At 48.3% G+C, this 15,989-nt stretch overlaps 2 protein-coding genes across 3 annotated transcripts in view; one reads left to right on the top strand and one right to left on the bottom strand.

Moving 5' to 3' along the window:
* The window catches only part of KCNIP1 (potassium voltage-gated channel interacting protein 1), a 383,467-nt gene that overhangs the window by 348,426 nt on the left and 19,052 nt on the right, over positions 1 to 15,989 (bottom strand). The window lies entirely within an intron of this gene.
* Positions 1 to 15,989, top strand: part of KCNMB1 (potassium calcium-activated channel subfamily M regulatory beta subunit 1) — a 35,165-nt gene that overhangs the window by 1,394 nt on the left and 17,782 nt on the right. Inside the window, exons 2-4 of one of the 2 annotated variants that reach the window (XM_016954181.3) lie at positions 2,793 to 2,950; positions 4,415 to 4,586; positions 9,374 to 13,578. In XM_016954181.3, coding sequence (XP_016809670.1) covers positions 2,817 to 2,950; positions 4,415 to 4,586; positions 9,374 to 9,643 — 576 coding nt within the window. In that variant the 5' untranslated portion in view covers positions 2,793 to 2,816 and the 3' untranslated portion in view covers positions 9,644 to 13,578. Of the gene's footprint in view, positions 1 to 2,792; positions 2,951 to 4,414; positions 4,587 to 9,373; positions 13,579 to 15,989 lie in introns of those variants that run through there. The other variant, XM_063811668.1, reaches the window with a different exon arrangement.

Here is a 15,989-nt window from a genome sequence, read left to right as displayed (position 1 = left end):
AAACTCACTCAGTGCAGGCAACAATCTCATCAGAGCATTAGAGACAGGTCAGACCTGAATAAGCCAAGTTTCCAGACTTCTCTGTGAAAGGGAAGCCTCTCCTTTCCTTTCCTTCTGAGCTCCTAAAACTGGTAAAACCAGGTTCCTGCCTTCACCAGCCTCAGGAGTGCCGAGGGGCCTGAGAGGGCACTAGAAGCCAAATAGCAGAGGAGGCCATGGCCCTGGGCGCTCGGGGGGCTGATTAGCCAGGAAGGAGCCACAGGAAGCCCCCACAGGTGCGATCCAGTTCCCCCAGGAGAGAAATGGCTTTGTTGTGGGCACTCAGCCCTAGGTTTCCAAGATGGGATTTCCCATTGGCTTCAAATGATTTATGTCTCACAGTATCTGGGGTGGGGCCAAGTGCCAGTGACCCTTGCATGTCCTGGGGAAGCAGCCTGTTGGGGCTTTTAGCCTACCTCCAGGTGATTCTGTTGCTTTACCTGTGAATACATGGAGAGGCTTGTTCAACTGACGCCAGGTAGAAAAAGGCGTGGGCTCTCCCATTCCCACAAGATCACAGAACAGGAGGAAAAGGATAAAAAAGAGTTGAATAAAACATCTCTCTTTGTCGGGGGCAATTTCTGCTTGCTTGTGCTTTTATAATGTCTCCATTAGAATGTAGGGGAACCTTACCTCCTGGTGCCAAATAAAGGAGAAAAAGTTGTCATTGGATGTCACCTCTGCCGATCGATAGGGGAGGTGGACCAGCTCACTGGGAAGGTGTGATGGGTATCCGTGGTGCCTGACCCTGGTCTCTTCCCTTTAGCGGAGATGCCCGGGTATGGGGGCAGCCTGGCTAAGGGGAGGGAGTCAAGAATCTCTGAATATTTGAAACAGTCTAGTAGTTAAGAGACGCCTGAGCAGAAAATAGAGCACTTTGCAGAAAATCTCTTTGGACTAATGCCTGTCACCTGGACACTGGCTAATTAAACAAACAAAAACCATAATATGTTTATTACTTTAGGGACCTGGCAAGGAGAATAAAGTCCCCCTGATATCTGGCTAAAATTTCCCCTAAATTCCCCTAAAATTTCCCCTAAAATGGAGGATTACATTGATAGCTTCCTGGTATTTTTGGTAGAAATGGACTCTGGTTACTTTAAACAAGTAAAAACAACAGCAAATAAATTTACCAGAGGCTCTAGGACAGCTTGCGGAACCATGGGAAATCACGCGGGGACCATAGCTGGGCATCTCTGTGGCTCCAGGCAGCATAGATTGAGGGGCTGGTTCTTGAAGTCTTTGTCAAGACTCACACTCCTGGGGGAGCGATCAGGAGCCTAGCAGGGGAGGGTGGAATCTTTGCTTGCATTGGGGTGGAGTCAATGTCCAGGGGAAAAACAAGGAGTTGCTGCCTAAAGAAAGAGGAGAGAAGGAAAGCAACCACCAGCAGAATGTACCCATTCTGCTTTGTCCCAGGTGGCTTCAAGCCCTGAAATAAGAAAGCAGTCGCTGAGGCCACCATGATGCCTTCTTTCTTCTTTCTTTGCTTGAAGTAGGGGAATGTTCCTTACAAAAAAAAAAAAAAACCGGAATATGGTAAACCTCCTGCCTCTCCCGACAACCTGCAGCTGCCTTCTGGGGCCCTCCTCTCCTTTCCCTGCCTGCTGCCTGGCCCAGCTAGCCCTGCCACAGAACTGTTTCTGGGCAGAAATACTCCAAGTATCCCTGTGAGATAAGTGCCGTGGAAGGAGGTGCATGGATGATGCACATGTACTGCTCGCTCACCGCATGGGACCTATGACTGTTGTAGCAAATGATCATAAACCTGACGGCCTCAAACGACAGAAATTTCACCAGAAGTCCAAAATCACCAAGGTGTCTGCAGGCTGCACTCCCTGCAGTGGCCGTGGGGGATGAGCCATTGTTCCTTGCCCCCGCCAGCTTCTGACGGCTGCCCGCACTCCTTGGCCTGTGGTCACATCACTCTAATTGCTGTCTCCCTGGTCATATCACCTTAGCTTTCTCATCTTTTTAATCTCCCTTCACTTCCCTCTTATTAGGACCCTTGGGATTACATTTAGGATCTACATGGATAATCCAATATTGTCTCCCCATTTCAAGAGCCTTTATCTTTTTTTGTTTTTTGTTTTTTTGACGGAGTCTTGCTTTGTTGCCCAGGCTGGAGTGCAGTGGCGCATCTCTGCTCACTGCAAGCTCCGCCTCCTGGGTTCATGCCATTCTCCTGCCTCAGCCTCCCCTGTAGCTGGGACTACTGGCTCCCACCACCACACCCGGCTAATTTTTTGTATTTTTTTTTTTTTTTTGTAGTACAGATGGGGTTTAACCATGTTAGCCAGGATGGTCTTGATCTCCTGACCTCGTGATCCGCCCACCTCGGTCTCCGAAAGTGCTGGGATTTCAGGCATGAGCCACCGCACCTGGCCTTCAAGAGCCTTTATCTTAATCATTTCTGCAAAGTCATTGCCACATAAAGTAACATTGATAGCTTCCAGAGACTAGAACATAGACATCTTGGGGGGCCATTACTGAGCCTATTACATACTGTGTGACCTAGGGCAAGTCACTTTACCTCTCTGAGCCATAGGTCTTTTATCTGCAATTGCCTCTCAATTGCACAGGGAAGGCTTACATGGGGTCCAAAAAGCAAGACTTCTGGAAGTTGCAAAGCTCCAAATATAAACAAGAGTGATATTAATAGTTGAGTACCTTCCCCTCTCACCTGTCCTCTCTTTCTGTGGATCACCTGTGAACTGGGCTGATCTCACTTCTGTTTGCTTCTGTGGACCTAGAAATGATCACTGCCCCCAGTGAATATGGTGAAGAAGCTGGTGATGGCCCAGAAGCGGGGAGAAACACGAGCCCTTTGCCTGGGTGTAACCATGGTGGTGTGTGCCGTCATCACCTACTACATCCTGGTCACGACTGTGCTGCCCCTCTACCAGAAAAGGTACTGAGCTCTCCCGGCCTGCCCACCCCCCAACCCTCTCCTAAGGGTCTGGCATCTGTAAGGAACCCTGGCCTTCTACTCACCCCTCTCCTTGACCCTCATTCAAGGCAGCAGGGTCAAGACGATGCTCATTCTTAGGTTCTAGGGTTCAAGCGCAGGGAAGGTAGGATGAACTGAGCCCCATTGGTCTGAGATTCTAGGACCTGGTGGTAACAGACACATGATCTAGGACGTGGTGGTAACAGACACATGATGCCCTTCTCAGAAGAAATAGCAAAGAATCAGAGCAAAGGTTCCAGTGCAAGTTTGATCCCAGGAGGAATCAGAGAATTGCAGATGTTTACAGCTCAGCTGCATAATTCTCTCCCCTCTGAAGCCTCCCTGTCAGGTGGGCATCCAGCCTCCTGATGAATACCTCAAGAGACGGGGAGCTCCTTGCCTCACTGAACATACATTTCATGTTTGAGGTTTTCTGATGTGTCTGCATTGAACCAGCATCTGCTTCCCTGAAGTTCTGCTCAGGAATCTCAGAGAATGGTCCATGCCCTTGCTCCATGACATATCAACCACTTGAGATTTTAAGGAAAAGCTGTGAATTCCTAATTCATGTTCTATTTGGAACAAAGACACTTCGGTTCTCCCAGCCTGTCCTTAGGATAAGTCTCAGACCTGTGCTCTGGGCACGTTCCAGCAGCTGACAGCCCCCTTCTGACTGGCAATGGGTCTCCCACAGGATACTTGGGAGTTGAAGCACAACTGATTTACTAATATGTTGATGAGCCTGTTAGCCTCTCCCGGGCCTGCTGCAGCCTCACTCTTCACAACGCTGAAGCGATTCCAGGCTGGACTCTTAATCTGGTGAAGCACCATCTAGAGACTGTCCCCACCATCTTTCCCATCCTGGCTCAAATCAAACCCCTTCTACATCTGCTCCTTTTAGGGGAAAGAACACAGCTCTCCAACCCACTCAGACCTAGCTTCAGGTCCTGCAAGGTCTCAGCAAAGTCACTTGACCTTTCTGAGTTTCTCTTCTGCCTCTGCAAAATGAAGACGATATGGATAAGAAAGTCTCAGGTTTGGCTGCTCGTCAGAATCACATCAGGGAGCTTTGAAAAAACACCCAGGGCCTGGGCCAAACCACCCAAGAAGTTCTGATTCACTTGCTCTGGGGTGTAGCTTGGACACGGGAATCTTTTTAGAAGCTCCCCAGGTTGTTGCAAGAGTAGCCAAGGTTGAGAACCAGTCATATAGATAATGTCTAAGACCCCATCCAGCTTCTACAATTCCTCCCTGTGTCCGGGGACTGTGGGGTCATGTGCCTTTATTGCTGGATGCTGAAGACAAGATGAGGAGCCCAGTCCTGGATCCCTCTAGAGGCTCCCAGGGGATAATGGGTTCAAATGGGTGTTCTGTGTGTCACCCAGTTCTGAGATGTGTATGTGTGCATGTGTGTGGTCTCCTCAGCGTGTGGACCCAGGAATCCAAGTGCCACCTGATTGAGACCAACATCAGGGACCAGGAGGAGCTGAAGGGCAAGAAGGTGCCCCAGTACCCATGCCTGTGGGTCAACGTGTCAGCTGCCGGCAGGTGGGCTGTGCTGTACCACACGGAGGACACTCGGGACCAGAACCAGCAGGTACTGAACTGGAGGGATGGGGACACATCCCTTTATCCCTGTCAGGTGTGTGAGCCTGTTCCTAACTGTCCCTGTCCCCGAGGCTGAGAAAGATCAACCCACTTGACCAGGTCTCACAGCTGGAATGAGATTGAGCCAGCCCTAGCTCTTCTGTGTTGGAGTCACACAGACCTGGGTTTGAATCTGCCGCTAACTGGCTGTGTAAACATAGGCAGGCCACTTAGCCTCTCACCTCCTCAGTTTCCACCCTTGTAAAGTGGAATGCTAATGCTGCACCTTGAAGAGCTGTTATCAAGTCAGAGACGCTGTATATAAAGTGCCACGCTTGATGCTGGGTGGATAGTGGGCACTCAAACAAAAGCAGTGATTAGTGTTAGTACTTTCATTCTACAACCTCAGTCAAATGAGGGACCAGGCCCAGGGCCAGATCCTCAAAGTGGAATCCCGGTGACTCCCCAGGAAACCAGGGACTCGGGGCTGGAGTAACCTCCATAAACAAACATTTAGATGGTTTTTCCATCCTTGCATCCCAACATCCCACCCTCCCCCTCCAAAACACAAAACTCACCACCATATCCTTTCCTAAAGCGATCAGTTGGCCCATATTCTGTCTCTCTTCCTTCTTTCTTTCCTTCTTTTTTCCCTTTCTTCCCTCCTTCTTTCTTTTCTTTTTTTCCCTCGCTCCTTCCCTCCCTCTCTCCCTCCCTTCCTTCCTTCCTTCCTTCCTTGTTTCCTTCTTTCCTCCTCTCATTTATTTATTCAACAGCCATTGAGCACCTCCTGTGTCAAGCCTGTAGGACTCAAGAGGAGAGAGCTCATGCATGAACAGTGCCTAGCAGGGAAGAATTGGCACCGGGGAGAAGAACAGAGGAAGTTACAGGGGTTAGAGGAGGGGGATGTTTTCCAGCTGACAATGATGGGGGTATCAGAAAGGCTCTTGGTGAGATTGCACCATTGCACTCCAGCCTGGCAACAAGAGTGCAACTCCATCTCAAAAAAAAAAAAAAAAAAGAAAAGAAAAAAAAGAAAGGCTCTTGGCAAGATCACGCCATTGCACTCCAGCCTGGCAACAAGAGTGAAACTCCATCTCAAAAAAAAAAAAAAAAAAAGAAAGGCTCTTGGATTAGGCTTTTAACATCAGGCAGGCGCAGGATGCAAGGCATAGAGAATGAGGTGATATAGGAAGCGGGTATGCCTATAGGACGAGGCATGGCGGAGGGAAGGGCTAGGTGGAGACAGGGATCAGAGGGCTGACTACAGAAAATGACCCATGATGGGGTGTATGCAGCTGGAAAAGGCTGTCAGGGCAGACTAAGGTCTGTTCCCAGAGGCCTTTGATCACCACAATATGGAATTAAAATGTGAGCGTGTATGTGTCAAGATATGTCAACTTTGGCTATGCATTAGAACCCTGTAAGAGTCTTAAAAAACAAAACTAGGGTCCAACACTAGACATATCAAGGTGGAATCTCTGGTCAGAGATCCATTCATGGAGCTCCCAAGGTGATTCTAAGGTTGGAAATTATTGCTGTTGGCAATGGGAATCTTTAGGGCATGATCAGAGTTTCAGAGTTGGGCTGGGAAGATGGAGCCTACAGGTGTGTGGGTCCAGTTACTAGACAGAGGAGCCAAGGACGCAGCAAGCACTCAGGACCAAGATGCGGCCTGCAGCAGGGGAGATGCTGACAGTCCGGACTTGATGGCTGATGGGACAGGAAGGGGCAGGGTGCCTGGGATGGGGCGTGGAGGCTGGGGGATCTTGAGAGTGCTGAAGGTCAAGGAGAAGTGGGTCTGGGCAGTGCAGGATGGTCAGGTGTTCTGTCATCGCTAGTATGACTCGGCCCCAACCGGTGGAGAGAGGTCTCAGGGCCCACTGGGGGCAGCTCCTACCCATGACCCCTGCCTCTGCGTTGGCATTCAGTAGCCCTTAATTTATCCCAATGCAAGAAACAAATTTTCAATAACTGGTGACATTCTCCGGGAGTGATATGGGCCAGAGCAGGCTGGTTTTCAGGCTGCCTCCCTGGTCCTGAGATTGCCAGCTCAGAGGAGCATCCCCTGAATGAACTGTCAGCAGGATGTGAAGGAAGGACATGCTGGAGCCACTGCTGTCCTCTCCCCTGCCGCCCAGGCTTGACCAGGTGTGGTGCTGATAGCAGGCTGCAGGAGCTGGGAGGAAGCAGTGGAAATGCCCTTCGTGTTTTTGCCAAGCAGCTGGGTTGTGGGCTAGCTGCTCCTTCCGACTATGTCCATCATAGGGGTTCAAGTAGCTGGGGCTCCAGGCTAGTTGGGTGTCTTCTGGAATCACTGTGAAGGGCCAAGAAGACTCTCATCCCACCCTCCAACTCTGAAGGTAGGGGCCATAGTCTGCCCTCAGCTTTTCCTGTGAGTCTTAGCCTGGAGCAGGTGAGTTCTAAATTCCCTCCCATTGTCTGTCCTGGGGATCTTACACTGCAGGGCTTGGGAAAAAGCTGGTTGGTTTCAGATCATTCAGATAACTCAGGCTTAGCTGGACCCAGGACAGGAGAGAAAGGATGCATTCAGGCCCCGGCTTCTGGGGTTGGCCATGAAGAGTGAATTCCTGCCCAGTGTCTTGCCAAACAGGCCCAGCATAAAAGATCCAGAGGAACCCTGAGCAGGCAGAGGATACCCTAGGCCCAGGATGGACAGAAGCCTCTACTTCAGAGCTCATCCATAGACCTCTTTTTAAGAAGGTAAAGAAGGAGCTGTTGTTGCAATTTCATAGATAAGTCAAAACATATTATTATTAATAATAGCATCTTCCACTTTTTTGAGTTCTTATCGTGTGCTGGGCTTCTGTGCTCAGTGCTTTACATGCATCATCTCATTTAATCCCCATGACAGTTCTCCTAGGCAGGTAGCCTCACAAACCCATTTTACAAGGCCCAGTGAGGTGGTGGCAGTTGCCAAGGTCACACAGCTCAGAACTCAGGCCTGTCTGACTCCATAGCCACACTGCTATTTAAGGAGCTAGGTTAGCCAAGGTCACAGTCAGAGGCATTGGAGAGACTCAGGCCAGACCCCCTCACCGTCAGCTCAGGATGCTGGATTATATGCTACTGAGGACCTGGCAGTGTCCAACAGCTCTGAATGCCAGATTCCTGAGGAGCCAGCGTCTCCCCAGCCTCAGCTACTCCCTGGCTGGCTGGGGCCCTAGATCTGAGTGCAGCGTCTGCATTTCCCAGGCTGTGAGAACTACAGTGCAACCCTCCTCTGTGTTGCTGGAGTGAATGCCCTCAGGGCAGGCAGCTTCCAGGGCGGCGCCTCATATAAATCCAGGGAGTGGCCGAGGCCTGCAGGGAATCTGGCTCAACACCTGCCATTTGGGTCTCAGTTTTACACATTTTGATCTTGCACGTGATTTCACTAGGGCAAAATTAAGTGCATGAAGGAATCACACATTCCTGGGTCTCGCCCTCAGTGATGCAGAGTGGGTAGGGACCTGGGCTATGGGGGCCCTGTAGGTATTCTGCTGCAGATGGGGGCAGTACACTTGCAGCTCAGAACAGAGATAAAACCAGATAAAACTCCGCTTTATGACTGCTTTGCATCACTTTCCAGCTGGCCTCATCTGAACAGGGCAGAAAGTTCCTAATAACAATAATCAATGTCAGAATTAAGTGTGTGTCATGCTCTGCTGGCACAAAACTCTTTTCAATGCATTCTTTCTTTCCTTTGGATCCCAGTGTCAAATACCCGCTTGCCAACATAGTTTGTTTGCTGTACACAGGTTGAAACTGCAAAGGTTTTCAATTTTAAATTTAGCTAATATTTTACTTTTTTTTTTTGAAATGGGATCTCGCTTTGTTGCCTTACCTGGAGTGTAGTTGCGAGATCATAGCTCACTGCAGCCTCCAACTCCTGGGCTCAGGTGATCCTCCCACCTCAGTCTCCTGTGTAGCTGGGACTACAGGTACACCACCATGCCCACCTGGATAATTTTTAACTTTTTTTGTAGAGATAAAGTCTTGCTATGTTGCCTAGGCTAGTCTCGAACTCCTGGGCTCAAGGGATCCTTCCCCTTCGGCTTCCCAAAGTGTTAGGATTACAGGTGTGATCTGGTTTCTAACTTCTCTTAAAGTGTTGGAGGTCTGGCTATTATAGATCTTCTGGATGGCCTGACATCCATTGCCTGGAGGGAGTGGTGACTGCCTGTCTGGAGGCAGCTGGCTCTCTCCCTATTGACAGGCCCTGCCACACCCTGGCAATTCTTCCTGGCACCAAGGCAAGAGTCAGTGGGCACCTGTCATCTCATTGCTTTGCCTGCTTCACCCTCTGACAATACCTTCATGAGCCCTGTAGGCAATTGAGCACATGATCTCGATTTCAAATACACAGCCCCCTTGGCCTGTGTCCCTCCCTGGTTTCCTTAGATAGCTCTGTTTGAAGTCCTTCTTTCATAATATCCTTTGAAACTGATATTCACCCATTTAAGTGATGAAGCTTCAGGGCTCAGAAAGAGTGAGAAATTTGCCAAAAATTCTACAGCCAATCCAAGCAGAGCCAGGACTCCAAGGTAGGACCTGCGCCCAGGTGTGTAGCCTGTACCCCGAGCAGCTCCAGCACCGCCATCCACACACAAGACACAAATGAGACCGTGCTCTCCAGACCTGTACAGCGCATGGCCTGCCAAGCTTTAGACCAAAGCCCTGACTCCAATCCAGGGGCCCGACTACAAAGCTGGTACTTTTCTTTACTCCATATCAAGCCCTTGGCTAAGAAATGGGGATTTCCAAGCCCACGGCTGCTCTTGTTTCTCCCCACAGTGCTCCTACATCCCAGGCAGCCTGGACAATTACCAGACGGCCCGGGCCGACGTGGAGAAGGTCAGAGCCAAATTCCAAGAGCAGCAGGTCTTCTACTGCTTCTCCGCACCTCGGGGGAACGAAACCAGCGTCCTATTCCAGCGCCTCTACGGGCCCCAGGCCCTCCTTTTCTCCCTCTTCTGGCCCACCTTCCTGCTGACCGGTGGCCTCCTCATTATCGCCATGGTGAAGAGCAACCAGTACCTGTCCATCCTGGCGGCCCAGAAGTAGAGCCAGCCATGCCATACCACTTGTCAGGGCACAGGGGACTGGCTGGGACCCCAGGGCTGCTCCCCACTTGCAGACCCATGCCTTCTCCACCTGCCCTCCCACTCTTCCACTCCAATCCACGCTGTCTTCTGTTGCAGGACTAACCTTTGAGAAATCCTTTTGTGAAGTCATTTCCTTCTCAAGAATGTACAGTGGCTCCCCAATGCCTTGGAGGCCATAAGGCCAGCCAGTTCTAGCTCTCTATTACCTGTCCCCACTCAACTGACTCATACCTGTTTCCGGCTGCATCACTATGTGCCCCACAGAGAACGATGATCGTCACCTCTGTGCCTGAGTTCTCCCTGTTGTCTCAAAGCGGTACCCATCCTCCCCCAGAAGCTGTCCCCAGCGAGCCTCACTTCTTTGTTTGAATTCTCTAATAAGAGCAACAGCAGCTCCCATTTCTAGAACACATTTACAGTATTACTATTTTCTAGGATATAAAGTGCCATATATATTTTTAATTCCAACATTAATAAATGTATGCCAAACAACAATCAGCTGCAAGGAAATACATGAGAACTCATCAAAATTTTAGCGGCGGGATGGTGGTTAATTTCTGTTTTCTTCCTTATCCCCTTTTTATTTTTGCTGCTTTTCTAAATTTTTGATTATAGGAAGGGTGTGTTTCGTTTGCTTTTAATCAGAAAAGCCACGGTAGATGCCATTTTGGAAAAGTTGAAAGAGTGTGTCCCCCTCACAGAAAAAGATGGAAGTAGGTCTGGGGACGGAGTTGGGTTCCAGTCAGAGACAGGCCGTTCAGAACACACAATCTTAAAAACCCCTCTGGGCCGGGCGCGGTGGCTCACTCCTGTAATCCCAGCACTTTGGGAGGCCGAGGCTGGCGGATCACGAGGTCAGGAGATCAAGACCATCCTGGCTAACATGGTGAAACCCCGTCTCTACTAAAAATACAAAAAATTAGCCAGGCGTGGTGGTGGGCGCCTGTGGTCCCAGCTACTCAGGAGGCTGAGGCAGGAGAATGGCGTGAACCCGGGGTTCGGAGCTTGCAGTGAGCCGAGATTGCGCCACTGCACTCCAGCCTGGTGATAGAACAAGACTCCGTCTCAAAAAAAAAACACAAAAAACAAAAAATGAAAAACAACCCTCTGGAGGAAAGGTCATGATATAGAGGAGGATTTGTTATTTAAATTGAGGGTATGGACTCTGGCACTGAGCCTGCTGGGGAAGCCTATCTCAGATTTGAAAAGGGCAAAATGGGAAGAAGCCATCACCTTTACCATTCCCACTCCATGAAGTTTTCCTAGAACGATGACTGTCCAGGTGTGGTCCCTGGGCCAGCAGCATCAGGATCCTGTGGCAGCTTGTGAGAAATGCACACTCTCAGGCCCCTGTCCCAGCCCCACCACGCCAGAAGCCCTGCACGGGGTGGGGGTAGCAATGTTCTGTGTTCTAACAATGCGTAGGGGATTCTGTGGCACACCTCGAGCCGGAGAACTACCGGTGTAGGAAGTGAGCGTCCTGTCGCGAGGATTTTCAGAGCAGATGAGTGACCATTCGGCAGGGCCAGTCCTGAGCTGGGTGTGAAGTTAGGCTGGTGTCTGAAGTTTCTTCCAGTGTTGTGAGTCTAAGATGCAGCTCTTGGGTTTGAATCCTGTCTCTACTCTGCCCGATTTCATCTCTTTGATTCTTAGTTTTTTCATCTATAAAAGAAGGACTCTTTCTGGATAGTTGGGAGGGCTGAAGGAATGTTTGACACATCATAGGTGTTTAAAATGGCAACTATAGTTTTTTTTGTTTGTTTTGTGTGTGTGTTTTTTTCTTAACTTTAAGTTGCAGGGTACACGTTCAGGTTTGTTACATAGGTACACTTGTGTTAAGGGAGTTTGTTGTGCAGATTATTTCATCACCCAGGTATTAAGTCTAGTACCCATTATTAAAGAAAATGTGGTACGTATACGTCATGGAATATTATGCAGCCATAAAAAGGAAGGAGATCATGTCCTTTGCAGGGACATGGATGGAGCTGGAGGCCCAATATTATCCTTAGCAAACTAACACAGGAACACAAAACTAAATACTGTATATTCTCACTTATAAGTGGGAGCTAAATGATGAAAACACATGGACACAAAGAGGGGAACAACACACACTGGGGCCTATTGGAGGGCGGGAGGTAGGAGGTAGGAGAGGATCAGGGAAAAAGAGCTATTGTTAGTAACAAGAAAAAGTCGGCCGGGCGCGGTGGCTCACACCTGTAATCCCAGCACTTTGGGAGGCCGAGGTGGGCAGATCACGAGGTCAGGAGATCGAGACCATCCTGGCTAACACGGTGAAACCTTGTCTCTACTAAAAAATAGAAAAAATCATAGCCGGGCGTGGTGGTAGGCGCCTGTAGTCCCAGCTGCTCAGGAGGCTGAGGCAGAAGAATGGCGTGAACCCGGGAGGCGGAGCTTGCAGTGAGCCGAGATCGCTCCACGGCACTCCAGCCTGGGAAACAGAGCAAGACTCTGTCTCAAAAAAAAAAAAAAAAAAAAAAAAGAATAAGTCATGAATACTCAGAAACTTCCAGAAGTTATACTGACAATGTTATCTGGCATGTATGGGTGCTTATTTATTCTGTGCCAGGCACTGTACTAATTAGTTTGCCTTGGAAAAAAAAATGAGATACTCCTGAACCTGCCTCATAGATGATGAGAAGCAACAGAGGACAGTGGCTAAGTATGTGGACTTGGGATGTGCACTATTTGGGTTCAAATTCCAGCTGTGCTGTTCACAAGCTGGGTGACTGGGCAAATAACCTTTCTGTGCCTGTTTCCTCGTTTGCAAAACGAAACTGATAATAGTATCTTTCCATAGAGTTTTGGCATGAAACAAATTTTTATGTAAATTTCCTAGGATAGTGACATATGGTAAGTGCTATCTAAGTTACTATGAAAAACTGAGGCTGTAAGAGGTAACTGGCCAAGGCCATCTGTAAAGTGAGGGGCTAGGACTCAAGCCCAGAGCTGTGTGTTCCAGTACCTGGCATCTCAACCACAGAACTCAGCAGAGCCAGCTGTGAAGGGCTGAGGGACACAGCCACTCAAAGCCACAGGGGCCAGGCAGGGAGCTGTGTTGCATCCCTGGAACCCAGGTGCCCTCATGCAGGTTGGAGTTCTGAGGGGAGGCCCTGGAATCTGCACCAGCATCTGCCACTTCCAGCCAGGGAGCCCAGAGGTATCCCTGTGGCCTCCAGTTTCTTACCTGGTGGACCTTCCTTCCAAAGGCAGGCAGCTCATCATTCCCTGGAATTTTTTCCTTCTGGGGTCAGGGAAGTCTCAAAGGTCCGCATGTGAGTCTTTTAAGAAAGTCTTAATTGTAATATTGTACTATAGTTTTGCAAAATATTAAATATTACCATTGGGGACATTAGGTAGAGGGGGCACGGAATGTCTCTGTATTATTTCGTAAAGCTTCATGTGAATCTACAATTATCTCAAAAATTTAAGTTAAAAAGGGAAGAAAAATAAGAAAGGAAGTCCCAACTGGGAGTCTGATTTAAAGGGTCTATTTTGTCAATGGTTTCCATGCACCTGAATTTGGGACTAAAATACACAGAAACTCAGAATACCCAAACAATCCCTGCAGGGGAAAAGGCCATGTTCCTCTAGAAAAATTAGTATGTGAGGATGCCTAACCCCCACTGTCCCATAAATTATTAATGATGACCTTCATTTGCTTGAGACAGATGTTCTCCTCCTGTCAATAAAGACTGGCCTTCTAGCAAATGCCACAACTGTCTGCTGCTCACAGAACTTTATGCACGGGATAAGCATGAAATAATGGGAATTTAGGCATGATGGAGTTAGACCCTGTGCCTACGTGTTTTTTTGCAATAATATCTGCCTGGGAGCAGAGAACCTTCATCAGTTCTTAATAAACCACTCTGCTAATGAGTGTCTAGTGCTTCCATCATTTATTATTGTCCTCTCATGGACTGGTAACTCATACCTGGAGAGGTGCACCTGGATGGTTCTCCCATGTACCCTCCTCCAGAACTCAGACAAAGCGGTGGAATTCAGAGGCAAGGGGCCACCTGAGCTCCAGAACTGGGGTGGAAAGAACCCTGGGGGACATCCTAACAGTGCCAGGTCTCAGACAGAGCTTCAGCTCATCAGTCCAAGCTGCAACCAGAGGAGGAAAGAAATGAGGGTTTCTTCTATTTATGAAGATCTCAGAGGACTGGAATTTCACTTCACTTTTATGATGTATCTATTTGCTTGCCTGCAAGGAACTTGGTGTCTTCTTGCCATTCTCCCTCCCTACCCCTCACTAATCATTGTGAGGGGCTTCCTTCTTCACAGTGAAGACTCAGCATTATGCAAATTTGAAATAATGCAATATAAATGTTAATATCATCTTATTTTTTGTGACTTACTGAAGTGATACCAGCTCCTCCTCTAAATCAACAACTCATCCAAAATTTATCTTAAACTCCTTGGGTCAGGGCATTGCAAACTGCACTTATTTTATTGTTCATTGGCAGCACAGGCTGTTATGTGAGAATATCCAGTATTCTTTGAATTGGTCTTGTGTTTGGGGGAGTTTGAATTCTATGAAATATTTAAGAAGACACTGTTTGAACAAAGTGCCACCTTCCTGTACCTCACCAGCCATTGCCCTGTCACATGGAAGGGAAAGAAAATGACCAAAGAAAGATCAGAGAGACATGGAGAAATTCACTACAGTCCAGTGCAGCAGTTCTCAAAGTGGAGGCTTGCAAAGTCAAAACTCTGTTCATAATAATACTAAGACATTATTTGCCTTTTTCATTTTCATTCTCTTATGAGAGTGCAATGGAATGTTCCAGAGGTCATGTAACATGCATTGTTAAAACAGTCTGAATGCCGAGGTAGCAATGAGATTTTAGGTGCCTTTCTAAAGCCGGACATTAGAGATTTGTGAAAAATGTAAAACAATACCACTTCTCCCAATATACTTTTTGGCACGCATAATTGTTTTTCAAAAAAATACGTTATTTTTGTTAGCAACTAATGGATGTATTATTATTTTAAAATAAGTAAATTCAAATTAAATATTTTTACCATTCTTAGTTCTAATCTCTAAAATGGTAACTGTTAATAGATATAACCCATATACACCAAAGCTCTTAGGATCCTTGATATTTTTTAAGCAAGTAAAAGGGTCCTGATGATGAAAAGCTTCAGAACTGCCAGTCTAGTGCATCCAGAGACAAGGCCTCCAGGCCCCTCCCACACCGTGCCCTGTAGAAATGTGAAGCTCTCCACCAGGCTCCATCAGATTCCCACTGGGGGCCAGGAGGAGGGCTTTAGTTTTCTCCATCACCTCTGGCTCCCAGATCCTGTCCCCCAGATGAGTCAGTTGATGGATCATCCTCCTCTCCACAGTGCTTTCCTGGTTCTTTCTCATGTCACCTCTGATGCAGAACTCAGCTTCTTCCTAGCTTTGCACAACTCTCCCTCCCCACTTACATAAGTACATTTTCACCAGCCAACTTTCTCAAAGGATTTGGGAGATGAGAAAGGGAGGTATATGGAAGCAAAGCCAACAACTCTAAACTGAGTACTGGACCACGTTTGTGATTCCTTCCCAGGCCAGCTGCATCTCCCCCAGTTGCAGAGTCAAAGGTGGCTTAGATGGACTCTGTTCTCCCATAATCTCCATCATTCCATACCAACCTCCCCTATCCCCAGTACACATAAAACAAAAGCAGGGGCTTGAGAGGCACATGAAGCTTTGGGATGTGTCTTCCGTCCCCACGCCCCACGAGATTGCTGCACTGAGTCCTCCTCCTGTGTCAATTCTGGAGCCCCTTTTACTCAACTCCCCTTTGATTCCACATGTTCAAATACAAACACTTGTTCTCCAAGTGCCAGTAAGACTTTAGAGATCATCTAGTGCTTCTCCACTTTATATTTGGTGCTTGAACTCTCTGTTGTCTCACAGAAAGATATTTGGTCTTTGGTACAGAGGTCCTTTAGGGGCGATAGGAGTGTCTTTTTTCCAATGAGATAACTCTTGGTGGGCCTGTAAATAGCTTCGGCATGGGAGCTGCTTGCCAGAAGGACCAAGCCGTGATTAGAGGGTTAGAACCTTCAGCTCTACCCGGCAACCTCTGCAGAGGGAAGAGGGGCTGGAGGTTGAGTTTAATCACCAATGGCCAGTGGTTTAACAATCATGCCTATGTAGTGAAATCTTCATAAAACCCCCTAAATAATAGGGTTTGGGGGGCTTCTGGGTTGGTGAACACGTCAAGGTGCTGTGAGAGGGCCCGGAAACTCTGCACCTCCACCCTGCATCCCTCATACCTTGCCCTGTGTGT

The sequence above is a fragment of the Pan troglodytes genome, chromosome 4 (genome assembly GCF_028858775.2).
Source record: "Pan troglodytes isolate AG18354 chromosome 4, NHGRI_mPanTro3-v2.0_pri, whole genome shotgun sequence".
NCBI lineage: Eukaryota > Metazoa > Chordata > Mammalia > Primates > Hominidae > Pan > Pan troglodytes.
Note: the sequence above shows the minus strand (reverse complement) of the source record. Positions and strands in the feature narration are given on the sequence as shown.